Here is a 14,782-nt window from a genome sequence, read left to right as displayed (position 1 = left end):
GTAACACTTTAGTATAGGGGCCAATTCTCCCTATTAACAATCCATTTACAACAAATTTTACTTCAATAAACTCCTAATTTGCTGCTTATTAATAGTGTCACGGTGCACACAGCAGGGAGGAACAAGGAACATGCATACGAGGACGTAACTCAAATAATAACCTTTACTCAACACAGGACAAGACATGGCAGGACAAGGCAAGGCTTACGCACAGGAAACACCGGGGAGTAACGAGTAGACCAGACGACATACCACAACACAGACAGGACTAATATACATGGGATAATCAGACAAACATGGCTAGACTGGAATTAACTACTAATGACATCAAACGAGGACAGGAAACAAACCAAATATGGGCATGGAAACACAGGGAGCACGTGGAAACACAAGACACACACAACAGAGGTCTGACAAATAGTTAGTAAGGTAGTTGTTTGGTTTAGGTATTGGATAGGATTAGGGACGTAGAATATGGTCATGCAGAATATGTGCTTTATAAGTACTAATAATATGTTAATGATAATTAACAAGTGACCATTTTTACTTGCTCTCATATTTTCACAAATGTTATAGCACCCCTAGTTTGAAAACCTCTGCCCAACACACATGCATTATATAAATTATTATTTTAAAGTATATTAATGCAGTGTGAATATATTTCAGCTGGTAAAATGTTTTCCCAGTGGTTCGTTTATACTTTCAGCACAACAGCACTTCAAACACTGCATGTATTCATGTGACTTGTTAGCCACGTTTACTTCTTGACCTATAAATTGAGAAAATTAAAAAAAAATATTTTTATAGATTATTGGAGTACATTTGACAAGAACATACTATTTCAATCTTTCAACTGCAAAATTTTACTCACATTTTGCTATTGCCATTTCTTTGTAATTATATTGGTTTCTGAGTGAAAATTGTTTTCTACACCATTATTTTCAGTTTACTAAAATGTTAAACCTCTGTTTAAACTATGTTAACACTACTCACTGGAGCACAGAATGCCAGTGTGATTTAATGATATCGTTACAGAGAAATTGAAATAGAAGATTTCTCTTCCTGTTAGAGAGAGCACCTTTGTCTCTTTTCATTTGTACCCTCCTTTCAGCGTAATCAAGAGCAAATAAGACCGAGTCAGACATAAGACAACAATTTTATCACTGGTATGTGGGCACAGAGCATCAGGGCTTTACTAGGCAGGCTTTATTGAGAGAATTTAAGGAGCTATAAAGTGCCAGAACGCTGCAAGAGGAAATAATGAAAATGTAGTTTTTATAAACGCTAGAGGTGAGACGCTGAATATGCCAGTATTTGCAGTTTATTTACGTGAAGGACAAGAGCGATCCCTAAAGGAAAGGCCTATGAGGGGAGACTTCTGGTTTCCATGGAAACTGGCTAAGACAGCCCTAAAGAAAAGCAACGGTGAATCATCAGGTGGGTCCTCCCCGATCCAGATGTCCACAGACACACACAGACACACTTCTACTTCACCTCAAAACAGTCAACATCAGTGACGGATTTCAGTCAACTTGTTAGTTTGTAATCATACAGCCTCATCCCAAAGGACCTAATTTAAAAACGGCACAAAAAGCTTTTAAAAAAGGCTGAAACCCTCATCCCAGGCCTCAGGTCAACCTTTCAAACCCTTAAATCACTCAGCTTCATCCCATCACCACCTCCCTCTAGCTGTGTTGAATGAAGCCGTTACTGCAGTGTTTAAGCACAGAAATGTGACCTTTGAAGCGCAGACTCTCTGCCTCATTAATTCACACTGAGTCCAGACAAATCTGGGAGCCTCCAAACCCAGGGCTGAAATCTCAGCGGGAAAAGCCTGCGACTCACACAAAAACCGCCTGCTCTCACTGCTCTGGCCTGTCTAGACGACTCCACCATGAACCTGGTGTTGGTGTCAAACTTTTTAGTGTCTTGCAACATCAAAGTTACTCAGGAAAAAGAGACTGCAGCTCACATTGTTCCGTCTCATCTCTATTAGGAGATTTATTATTTTCCTAACTTAACTCACAAACTACAATTTATCTGCCATCATTTTTACAGATATACATAACATATATTTCTCTGTTTATTAAGTATATGTTTAATAACTTTCAATTTTTCCATTGTTTAATTGTATTAATGATCGTTAAGAAAATATATCGTTTGTATTTGTTCAGAGGGGGTGTAGTCATTTATCCTGTGCACTATATATATTTAAAGAAAATAGTTTATATATATATTTTTTAAATAATGAATCAACTGCTTTGATACTTAATATTAACTAAATAGTTTTTGCATTTACATGGTTCTAATTACTTCAGCTGTCAGGCATAATACATTTTTTAAAGCAAAAGCAAATATAATTATTTGAAATGGGTATAAATCTTTTTTTTTTTTTACTAAAATATAGTAATCAGATGAATAGTCGAACTAGTTTTCCAAACCAGCCAATCTTTTAATTCAGACACAACATTTTAACATTTAGTTAATAACATTTAGTTCAATTGCTCTTGAACTTGCTGCCAAAAATCCAGATAAAAATGAAAACCTTTAGAGTAGCTACCAGTGACAGTCTAAATATCTGTCATTCAAGTTGTCCTTTAGACAGAAAAAAAAATATTATTGTAAAAAAAAAAATCACATTAAATAATCTTGTTTAACCCAAAAATGTAGGGAAATACAGTTGCCCCGATGGTATCCTTTACTATTGTTCATGGTCTTAAAACTAAATATTACAAAGTCAAATAAAAAGTATTTTTATAGCCAGTATTTGGTATTCCAGTGAAATTCCAATGATCCAATAAACTATGAATTCCTAATTAGATGCAAGCTCATCTGGCCAAAGTATTGGGACATTAGTTACTATTTCCCTCCTTCCAGAGGACACTTTTCCTTTATATACTGGTGTATCTGAGACAGAGACTGATGGTAGGTTGAAAAGTCCTCAGAGTAATGGCTTCCTTTGCAAGCAGTTTTCTATAACGTAAAACTAATCCATATTAAGAGTTAATCAACACCAAATTGAAATCTGATTCCCATTAATGCTTTGTCAGCCCATATAAATTGTTAGCACTGACAAAGACCAAAAAGTGCTCTGTCAGTAATCGATGGCCATTTTCTGTAGTGACTTGTATTGCAGATAGCATGCGCAGCACTGAGGTGAATGTGTGCAGGACATGAGTTCAATTAGCTACACAATATTGTTATTTTCATTTACTGACATTTATTCCATTAACCACGAGGAGATCAAATTAAAATGTCCATTTATGTGTAAAACTTGTACTTTTGACCTCATTATTTGACACATTAAACCCTTTTCTTACATTTGCAACATTTAACTAGAAAGACAATGGCAAGTGGGTTCTCTACTCAGGCAACTTGGTTAATCTGCTTTTAATGGATTTGAGGGATAGTGTGTGTATCACAGCTGTTACGTAATGATACACACAAGTGGAGACTAATGTTCCTCTGTGGTGTAATCTTTACTGCCACTTTGTCTGTGCTATTATGCAGCATTTCAATCACTGCACAGAGTTTCAATGCAAGCTAAACAATCAAGCTCCGTAAAAAAACAACCCATTTTGCAAGAGTCATGTTTGCAAGGCAGTAAAAGGGCCAATGACATCTCAGCTGGAGTGAAATCACCAGGCAACACTGTATATGACTTAAACAGGGTGGCCAAAATAAAGAATATGACATGAAAAACTTTTAAAATGTTTGCAAAGGTGAGTCATGATAGGTTGATTACCAGTTGGCACTGAGTCTAAAGGCCTCTAGCAACTGCCACTTTGAATTATGACGCAAGGTATATCATAAGAGTCAGGTCTAAAGAGTCAGGTTGCAAAACCTGTAAATACTTTGCGTAAAATGTCTTACATATTATTAGAGTTAACTATTTTGGATTGTAAAATTTGTGTTTAATACATTTATTTATTTTTTAATTTCATTTCCTTCCATATTGACAGTTACCACCCCACATATCTAAATGCCTATCCAAAGATAGATGCTAATTGAATTAAAATCTGACTTAAAAAAAGCCCACTTGTAACCAAGGCCAGTACACATCACTCCCTACTTTTTACACCTAAAAACACTGGCAAAAATAAATTAATGCTCTCTGTACTCCTGTTTCTGTTGGCAACAGTTAAACATGTTCAGGAAACTCTAATGGTACCAGCAGCCTGCTAATTGGAGTGAGTAGATCCTGATAATTGCTCTGCAGGGTCACATAACGTCCAAGGAATATAATGCCATTTTACAGGATAAAGAAAACACTGTTCTCTCAATTTGCTGTCATACATCGGCACAGGAACAGAGAGGTTTCATGGACACCCCAAACACAAGATCTAAACAGATCAGTTTTGAAGGACTGAGTGAGAAGTAAATCTCTCCCTCACTCACCAGTCCTTCAACTGGAGGCTTTTTATTTTTATGAGTGCCATAAGGTCCCACTATACTCTATTCAGTACTTGTATGGCAGCGATCCAAGAATCATTGAAGCTGTTGAAGGCAAATGGTTGTTCAGCTTGTAATTAAGTCTCAGGTTCAGCACCGCATGGGGGCCTGGTGTGGGCCTGACCCACCCAATTACAACTGGATCATGGGACTCTTGTAACCATGGACACTTAATTAAGAAAACATCTACATTCTCTTTTTTTCCTTATTAAAGTAGGATCTCAGTTCAATCACCACTGACATTTTTAAAAAGCCCTCATTAAACTTATTAAGCTGGTTTGCTTTGCGTGCCACTTTCTCTACTATCCTTTTCTTCTGATCCCATCTACAGTATATGTCATAGGAACACCGTTTTCCCTCTCAACATGTAGCAAATGCATCTTTTGGGGTAATCAACCCTTTGCTAAACTCTAACAACCAAGTCACTTCTTTACAATGGACAAGCTATTGTCAGAAGCCTTGACATATAAAAGTGATGAGTGTATAGATTCTGATTGGGTACCTGAGTGTTTTGCGAACCATATCTTCATCAGTTATCCCATAATACGTGAGGGTCTCACTCCAGACGGGGTTGAGAGTGTTGCGTAGGGTCTTTGTGCGGAGCTTATTGGCCTGGAAGAGATGACAGATTTGCTTGTAGATTAGTGGTTGTGTTCACTGGCACGAGTTCACTAAATGAGCACAATCTAAGAAGAAGCCAGACCCTCCAGAATTGAAACTGGAATAAAATCATACATTATAAAAAAATGACATGAATTAGGGTTTTAAATTCTGCATTTAGATATACCACATTTTGATAACACGGTTACAAAATGGCAAACCTCATTTAGAATGAATAGAAAATAAAATAGCTGATATAATATTTTGTTTGACCTTCCAAGGTTGGCAAAATCACCATTTTATAAACCTTAAGCACCTTCTTACACCATTTATTGAAGAAACGTTCATGGAAAAGTAGAAAGTGTCTTACGGTGATTAAAACAGGTGTGATTAACGCCTGTGTCTTTGTTTCATCAAGTACATCTGTGAGGTGTTTCCTTATCATAAAGGATTAACTCAGACATCCTATCCCATTCAATTATTCTGTAACCCTGTGAAGGAGAGTTCAGCTGTACTGTAGGACATATGATCCATACAGAAGGAGAATGACTTAGAGAAGTCTTATGTTGTCAGTAGCTAAGTGGATTGTTGGCAGGATGAGCAAGAAGGGTACCGGTCAAAAACAGATGAATTATAATGAGAAGCATGATGATAATTTGTAGAGCACAGAGGTTCAGTGACAAGGAAAATCTGACATTTTAGATCTCAAGGTAGCATCTAAGATGCTGAGATATTCTATTTTATTAATAATAATATTAATATATATAGTCTTCATAATATATTGATCAGAATCATTTTCACTTATAATGTGGAAGGAAGTTTCTCGAGGCCCCCTAATAGGTCCCGGCCCTCTGGTTGAGAACCACTGCCTTAAAGCTCGGTACACACCAAGCCGACTTTAAAGAACTAGCGGCGATGAAAGCCGATGGTGTTGTCACCTCGCGTCGGCCGCGTCAGACAAAAAAGCTGCACGTGAACACACCGCACAGGCTTCAGCCGACTGCAAACTGAACATGTGCGTTCTGTGCCTGCGTGAAGGAGTTAGCTGTCTATATCAGCAGCTATCAATAGTAAATATTCGTTATTCAAACTGTAAGGATTTTAGCTCTTAAATTAGCTTTTGGGAATCGATTCTTAAATATTCAATATTGATTTGATTAAATTGAGCTGATTCAAAACTTATGATTACACCTTATTGACTAGTTCGTCCAGCGTCTAGCACTTAGTGTACCCTAGTCATTCTGCTTACTTCGTGGCTACCGAAGTTAGCATTAACCAGTATTTTGTTTGTTATGAGCAAGGTAACAAAGGATCGACAGCGCAAGGCAGTAACTGATCAAGTACAAAACACAAACACTGCTCTGTAAAATGAAACAAGTTTATTTGCTATTCTACGGCACAATAAACTAACTAAAACACACACACGGTTCAGGAGAATGAGTTATTGCAAGTTATTTGCTAGTTTGCTGAAATTCAACCTGAGGAAGATCACAAGCAGAGATTTGGCTGCATACAGATCAATTCTCCAGTTTCCAGCAAAATGGAGATTTTGTTTGTTTTACTTGCATTCAAGTTGAATTGCGGCTCGTTTGATTGGTTACAATACGCATCAATTATATATAAGACATCAAACATATTAGTTGTTGATACACTCGCTCTAATAGCAATGGAAATAAATGATCATCTTTTAGAAATCCTCTATGCAAGTTTGAGTTTCTTTGTCCATTAACGAAAAGTTGAAGACCGAGCTGAACACGCAGGAGTCATAAGATGGTCATGTTACAGATCTGCAGGCCTGAGGGCAGTCAGTTAATTTAATCACGTTTCCTGTTGGAGATACAACAGTTCATGATCCATACATCACGATCACGAGGCTTCTCTGGTATGGGAAAGGACTCTTTCAATTCTGGATACAAAAGATATTTGTCGTGTCCTTGATCAAATTAGTTTTATCATCCCTTTTCAGTAGATACCGAGAAGAAGCGCTAACAGGAACTGGTCCAAACAATCGGCATGAGGTTGATTATTAACTCATTTTATGACCGCAGATGGCTTGTAGAAGACTCCTTAACTCCTTCTAAGGAATGTGCTGTTCTGCAGTTATTTAGTGTGTCCGTTCGATACGGTCTTACAAAACGGAGAAACCGAAACAAAGATATACGAGATAAATGCAGATATACGATACGTAAACGAAGCAGCGCTTGCTTACCAATTTGAATATCAGTAACGTTGATAACTTTCATTATTTTAAGCAGCTCATGTTATGAAAACATTTGCATATTGGAATGCTTGGGCAAGATCATGTCACATAAAAACAGCCTTTTGTCTGTGCCGCCTTCATTTACCTGCCCCTTTTCATTACTTTCGCTTTAATTCTCCTGCATGGACTCGTTTGCTAAACTGAACATCCAATCAGAGTTCTCTCTCTCACCAACGGTCCGCGACGGCCCGATGCCGATTCAACATGTTGAATCGGGCAAACTACCGCCGACGTGAGCCCGACGAGTGGAACACACCAAACAAACTAGCCCGACCCTCGCTCGCTGTCGGCCCGACGTTGGCTAACGGCTGACCGTTGGCTTGGTGTGTACCGGGCTTAAAACAACATTACTACAAGGCTCTGTGTATTATATAAAACAATGCATCTCGAAGGGGAGAGCAGGCACATACCTTACTAGCTCCAGGCAGCAGGTGCAGCTTAACATAGGGATCTGACAGCCCATTGTGATCCATTGGTTTGAGTCCCTGAGAGAGAGGGAAAGAAATGAAAAGACTTATGAAAAGGGAAAGACTTATGAAAAACAACCACTTTTAGACATGCTGTGAAGTCATCAGCACAAAGCACCATGTCAGCCTGATAGATTCCACAGGCTTTAGATATCCAATTCACGTCAAACTCCTGCTTTTTCTAACAAGACGTACTGTTTCAGATCCGGCTAAATAAGCTAATTAGAAACACTGGAGGTGATGTCGTACCATGACAGCAGAGCACTCTCCTGAAGCTCTTAGCTTTCTATTAACATGCATTTTAGTATGGCCAAAAAGCTCAAGCACTTTGGGCATAAAAAGCCCAATTGTTGCACGGACACGGCAGAAATATCAGATGTGCAATCATCCAAAAATGAATTGAGCAATTGTGTTGTTGGTGCCAAAAATAATAATGGATGCTGTGATTTTATATAATGTTCAGGTTTGTCTGATGCATGTTTTTGAAATTTTCTTTAATCAGATGCAACCAGATTCATTATCAAGTATGTTTTTGAGCTATTTAAACAGTCTTGGGGTCTCTGAGACCCCACACAGAACTAGAGGGTTATGAATTAACTACAAGTTGCACAGGATTTCGAGTAAATATCAATACAAAGCTAGACAACACTGTCTGCTGTCAGAGAGTCTGCAGGCAAACATTGATTTTATTGAAAACCACCTGACATCCATCATCTCCTCTGCTCTACTGCTTAATTACAAGTCTTTGTGGTGGGATTCGGTAAGGTAGCATTGGACTTTGGATTCGTAGGGTTGTGTAGATCTTGAGGCTCATCAATATCACAGAGGGTATTAATGAATAATGACATATAAATGAGATCTTTTCTACACTTAAGCATTACATTCAGAGTCAGAGAATGGCACCGCTGTCTCTCAGAAACCTTGAGGGGAGTGTTTTTGATTAAGGGAACATGTTCCTTACAAAGTCTGGATTTACCTTTGCAAATAATGGTTTTCAGTTTAGCAGTCTGCGTAATGCAACTTTACAGCCTAATTTGAGAAAAGTGTTCATTATCTTCAATAAACAACAGTCAAGAGAGAGCTTTTGCACTAATAAAATCAAGTTTATTCCCACAGAGTGCTGCTGCTGAAAGAGCTTCAGGTCTTTCCAGAAATGCCTGGCACGAAATCGTATTTCTTAAAGGATAAACATTTTTCTACTTCTTATAATGCTGTCTATATATATATATATATATATATATATATATATATATATACATATATATATATTGTAGTTAGTATGTTAATATATTCAGTTCCTGTTTAACTAAACAAAACAAGAAAATAACTTAAAGCAGCAGTTCTCAGCTGGTCTTCCGGCCTCCAGCCTTTATTGATATTTTTATGTCTGTACACCACATGTGCATTTAAATAATATGGAACATATTTAATATGGAACAAAATATGGAACATATTTAACTGATCATAAGGTAATGTTAAATTTCACAGCAGCACTAATTACTCTACAGTGTATCCCCCGTTGTTTAATTTTACAACATTAAAACACACAGTATTTAGTAAATGCAACTTTAGAAATAATTCCAGAGCCTGTATGTGGGTCTCATTAGCTTTGCACATCTGGCCACTGCAATTCTCCCTCATTCATATTCTTTGCAGGGTTGCTCAAACTCAGTTGGACTGACATGTGAGCACGTCCACTCCGGGACATAAATGTTGTTTTTCAGTTATTGCCGTGTATCTGTGACTTTACCCTTGCCCTTGTCCTGCTGGAAAATAAATCTTCTGCCAAGCCATAGGTATCTTGCAGTCTTCATCAGGTTTTCCTCTAGGATTTGCCTGTAGTGTACTGCATTGCTTTACCCTCTACCCACACAAGCCTGCCAGGCATTCCAACAGCATGATGCTGCCACCACTGCGCTTCACTGTGGGGATGGTGTGTTTTGATCTGCAGCGTTTGGCTTATGCCAAATATGCCACTTATTCTAATAGCCAAACATCTCAATTTTGGTCTCATCAGACCACAGAACCTTCTTCCAACTGGCTTCAGAGTCTCTCGCATGCTGTGCTGAGACATTTTTCTTTAATAGTGGATTTATCTTTGACATTCTCCCATTGAGATGTAGCTGGTGAAGCCCTGGAGCAACAGTTAAATGTACAATCGCTCCAATCTCAGCCACTGAAGATTGTCAATCCTTCAGAAGTCCCATTTTGCCTTCCGGTTAGAGGTGGATTTATACTACTATTATACTTTATTGACTTGCTAAGTGGTGATCACCCTGAATGGTATGATTTTTTTATTCCTTACTTTTAGTCAGCAAAGATGTATTAAATTGATCAAAAGTGACAGTAAAGATATTTAAAATGCTACAAAAAGACTTCTACTTCAATTAAATGCTGCTCTTTTGACCTTTCTATTCATCAAAGAATCCTAAAAATGTTTTCCACAAAAATATTAAGCAGCTAAGGTTTTCAACATTGATAATAAGAAGAAATGTTTCTTAAAGGGATAGTTCTCCCAAAAATTTAAATGTAATTTACTCACCCTTAAGTTGTTCCAAACCTGAATGAATTTCTTTTGTCTGTTAAACAATTTTTTTTTAAGAATATGGGTAACCAAACAGTTGATGAACCCCCCTGACTTCCGTAGTATTAATTTCCATACTATGAGTAAAAGGGGTCCATCAACTGTTTGGTTATCCATATTCTTCCAAATATAATTTTATGTTAAACAGAAGAAATAAATTCAAACAGGATTGGAACTTGACAGTGAGTAACAGATGCCATAAATTTTCATTTTTGTGTGAACTATCCCTTTAAGCACCAAATCAGCATATTAGAATGATATCTGAAGGATCTTGTGGCACTGAAGACTGGATTAATGTAATTTTTATTATTAAAAATAAATAAGATTTTACAATATATTAACATAAAAACAGTTATTTTTTAAAATTTTAAATATTTTTACTGTATTGTATGATCAAATTAATGTAGACTTAAGCAAAAAGGATTTCTAGAGAACTAATGAAACAACAAAATCCGAAAAGACCATTACTTTTAATAAGCACTGCACCAAAAAAAAAAAAATAGCACTGAATCAACTTTCACCATTTTTCTGGTAGGTCAGAAAGCCTAAGGTCTGTTGAATTTCAGCATCTAAACATCACAAGCTAAAATGAGTCACAGACAAACTGATTTTAATATAGATGTATAGTTGTGCAAGTATCTATCCATGCTTCAGTGATGCATTTCTTTTCCCAGCTTGCTTTTTTCTCAGGTAGGGCTCAGGTAGGGCTCCTGGACGGTCCTCCAGACGGCCCCTCACACTGTTGTGTGCAGTCATGTGTGAGATGAGCAGATCTCAGAGGGCCAGAGAAAGGGCCAGACTCTCCAGCCTAACATATAAGGGCTGTCAGAACCACAATCCTAATTAGTTATTTTCTGCTTCTCTGAGCTATACAGTTTAACCTGTCAAAGAGGCTTGCTTGGGCTTCACACCTCTCTCTCCACTTTTGTTTAGCTTGTGGGTACGTGGAGGAAGCGCATAAAGACATAAATAATTGTCACTGTTGCATTTAACACAACAACAGCGTCTGAGAAATAAAACAAATGATCATGAGGGGGTGTGAGAAAACTCTCAGTCTCTGACAAGTTCTCTGCATGGGCAAAATAACATGGCAGGAGGGGTGACGGGCGAAAAAACAATGTCTAGTCAAACTAAATCTAACTAACTGTAGCTTAGTAAAGAAGACTCAAGAAACGTGGGACTGTGATACTGGTGTATTGTTAAAAAATTTAGCAAAATGTTCAGAAAAATAAAGAAAACTACATTACATTCAACCTTTCTTGTAAAAAGCACCATAAGCTTGAATAAACCAAGAGTAGAAACAATCGGTTGGGATTTCTTCAATCTCACATTCTCTTTCATTACTGGAGCAAACTATTACATTTATAATTAAGGTGCTCATTACAAATATTCAGTCAGACTTTATTTCAAGGTCCAATTCTCACAATTATCAAACCATTAACTACAACTTTTGCCTCAAACTACTAATTTGCTGCTTATTAATAGCTAGTAAGGTAGTTAAATTTAAGTATTGGGTAGGATTGTAGAGGGATAAGTATAGGGATGTAGAATCTGGTCATGCAGAATATGTGCTCTATATGCACTAATAAACAGCCAATATGTTAATAATAGGCCCTCTCACCCCAAACCATTGCACACCATTGGTTAAGCAAAAAGTTGACATGTCAGGCCACTAAAACAAACAGAACACACATACTGTACTTAAAAGGTTAAAGTCATATGAGTAGGATGTCTGAATGCTCAGCACTCTAAACCAGCAAACACAAATTGTTTTCTTAACATTGGTGTGTGGTTATGATTTGATTATATTTTTGTTAATGTTCTTTGAATGTTTTTATAACCATAAACTATTATTCCCGAACATTTTTTGGGAGTTTTTATTACAACCTATAATAAAAGCTTTAAAAGAATGTTAAATAAAGGTTGTTTTTAGGTTTTTGTTTTCTATAACCATGAAGTAATCCTTAAAAGAACATTACAGAGAGGTTAAAAACAGTGAATGAATCCTTTCTTGGTTCACCAGAATAGAATGTTAGGACCTTTATTTTGATAATGTTGATAAATAAGGCAATTGTACACTCTCAGCAAAAACTGTCCCTATGAGGGTACAATTATGGCTTATGGCACGTTTCCACCAAGCAGTACGGGCCAGTACAGTACTGAAAGGTACAATTTGGGATGATACACTCTTAAAAATAAAAGGGTTTTCACAGCGTCGCCATGGAAGAAAAACCATTTTTGGTTCTACAAAGAACCATTCAGTCAAAGTTTCTTTAAAGAACCATCTCTTTCTTACCTTTTTATAATCTGAAGAACCTTCTTGCGCCACAAAGAACCTTTTGTGAAACAGAAAGGTTCTTCAGATGTTAAAGGTTCTTTATCGAACTATAAGACAAAAAGGTTCTTCTATGGCATTGTGAAGCACCTTTATTTTTAATAGTGTACACCCTGATCTGAGCGTTTCCACCACCAACAGTATCCTTACTCGATAGGCATGGTGTATGCCAGAATGTAGTGATCGAAGTCATTCTCGCACAAAGAAAAAACGCTACATTGTTTGTGTGTATGTGTGTGAAAATATAAAATGATAAAATACACTATTTTGTTTGTGTTTGCACACTCTGATGTAAACAAGCCCAACAAGCATGAGCAGCATGGTGAAGGACGAGTGAAGGATTCGCTTCATTCCCCTTGTGTTGTCATTCTCCTTGTAGCAGTGCAAGTGATGATTCTCTGTCAACCAATCAACGTTCTGCAGTGAGTCTGGTTCCACCTTTAGGTACCGGACTACTGTGCTAGGTACATCAACAGAAGGGTCCCAAAAACGTTTTATGGTATGGTTTGGTATTTTGGTACCAGTCACAACTTCTGACAATGGAAACGGAAATAATTGCATACCATACTGTACTGAACCGTACCGCTCGGTGGAAACGAGCCATTAGTACTTCAAAACAGTTTGTGCAAGTACCTTAAGGGTACATATTACTATACTTTAAGGCACTAGTATACACCTTTGAGGGTATATAAGGCACAGAGTTGTCCCAGTGACAACCGTTGCAGGCCCTGAGAGGTATGGTCTTCATCTAATTCAGTACAAAAAAGCACAGGAATTCAGACAGCCTGGGTTTTACATTGATTGGCAATTCAACCATAATACTGGCCAAGGAGAAACTGTTTTTATCAATGAAAAAAAATGCCACACTTCAGCTTCGACAAAGGCTTGTCAAAAATGTAGACATCCTTCTCGTCTTTCATTCTTCTCTTTAAATTATTCGCTCCTGCTGTTGGCCCATAACAGAACGACCTGTGCACACCGGTCTCATCAGAGCAACAAAACAGTTTTCCAAGATCCACAGGTCTGCTCGGCTCTGTGATTGTGTTTGCGAGTATGTTTGTGTGTGCGTGCAGAGACTGCAGATGGTCGCTCTCTTTGAAGGTGCTGCAGGCTGAAACAGCCTCTGAGGTCCACTTCACTATAGAAGATGACTGACGCAACCATTCACGAAAAATAAGGCCAAGCACAAAACTGAACCTTGCTTTCAACATACGTATGCGTTTTCCCATCTCCCCAGTGCCATAAATCCAATTACAATATAGCTAAACACCTTCGATTAGTCAAACACCTAGGCTTTTGAGAGTAACAACTGAGTTATCTTCACTCAGTGTTGAGCCAGGCACCAGGTGTAATTCAGAATTTGTCTTGCGTTTCAGGGCTGTGTGACATATGGGTGTCTGGTAAACTGTGGCCCTAAGGTTCCAAGCAGATCGATAAAGAAAAACAGCCGCCGTGTGATTTAATATGGTACAATGCTGACGCACCCCATTCTCATAGGATACTGAAGGTTGTGTTAAATACAGAGGAATTAAACTGTTCATCAAAGTTCTTTCTGGTACCTGCAAGCTGATTGGAGGGGAGCGAGTGGGCGTAACCTTAACACGCGTTTGTAATATCCCAGCTGACCTCGACTATTTAGGGTAAGCGTAAAACAGAGAAGCGGCTGTCTTCTGAGAACACAGCTAACAATAAACGTATTATGGGGCGTCCGATTGCAGTGTTGCTGGTGAATGGATGGTTGATCATAATTATGGAGAAGCGGGAGAAATGACCAGTGTGAAAGGAGATGGGCGGCATGCATCAGCGTGTGCATGTGAAAGCCAGGTGTGTACCCAATCATTCATAGCGCTTTACTTACTGCTGCCACACTGCCAAGTATGGCATTTCCCTTCCCATCTCCCCATCAACAGCTAACCAGTCAGATCTGTTTCATCTGCCAAATTATATCCCTTTATTTTTCAGGATAAACATCCTGTTGGAGATGGTCTGCACTTAAAAATGAAAGGGGCGAGATTCTGTAAAAGGAAAAGGGCTGGTCGAAAATCAAGTGTGTTTCACAAGAGCAGATGGAGGTTCCAGCACAG

General features: G+C 38.0%; 1 protein-coding gene across 2 annotated transcripts in view; it reads right to left on the bottom strand.

Annotated features, from left to right (window-relative positions):
• Positions 1 to 14,782, bottom strand: part of LOC306869181 (double C2-like domain-containing protein beta) — a 132,162-nt gene that overhangs the window by 24,639 nt on the left and 92,741 nt on the right. For both annotated transcript variants that reach the window (XM_079415823.1, XM_079415824.1), the window contains 2 exons: positions 7,723 to 7,797; positions 4,955 to 5,064 (listed from right to left, as the gene is read on the bottom strand). In XM_079415823.1, coding sequence (XP_079271949.1) covers positions 4,955 to 5,064; positions 7,723 to 7,797 — 185 coding nt within the window. The remainder of the gene's footprint in view (positions 1 to 4,954; positions 5,065 to 7,722; positions 7,798 to 14,782) is intronic.

Source organism: Barbus barbus (genome assembly GCF_936440315.1).
Source record: "Barbus barbus genome assembly, chromosome: 5".
Classification (NCBI taxonomy): Eukaryota; Metazoa; Chordata; class Actinopteri; order Cypriniformes; family Cyprinidae; genus Barbus; species Barbus barbus.
Note: the sequence above shows the minus strand (reverse complement) of the source record. Positions and strands in the feature narration are given on the sequence as shown.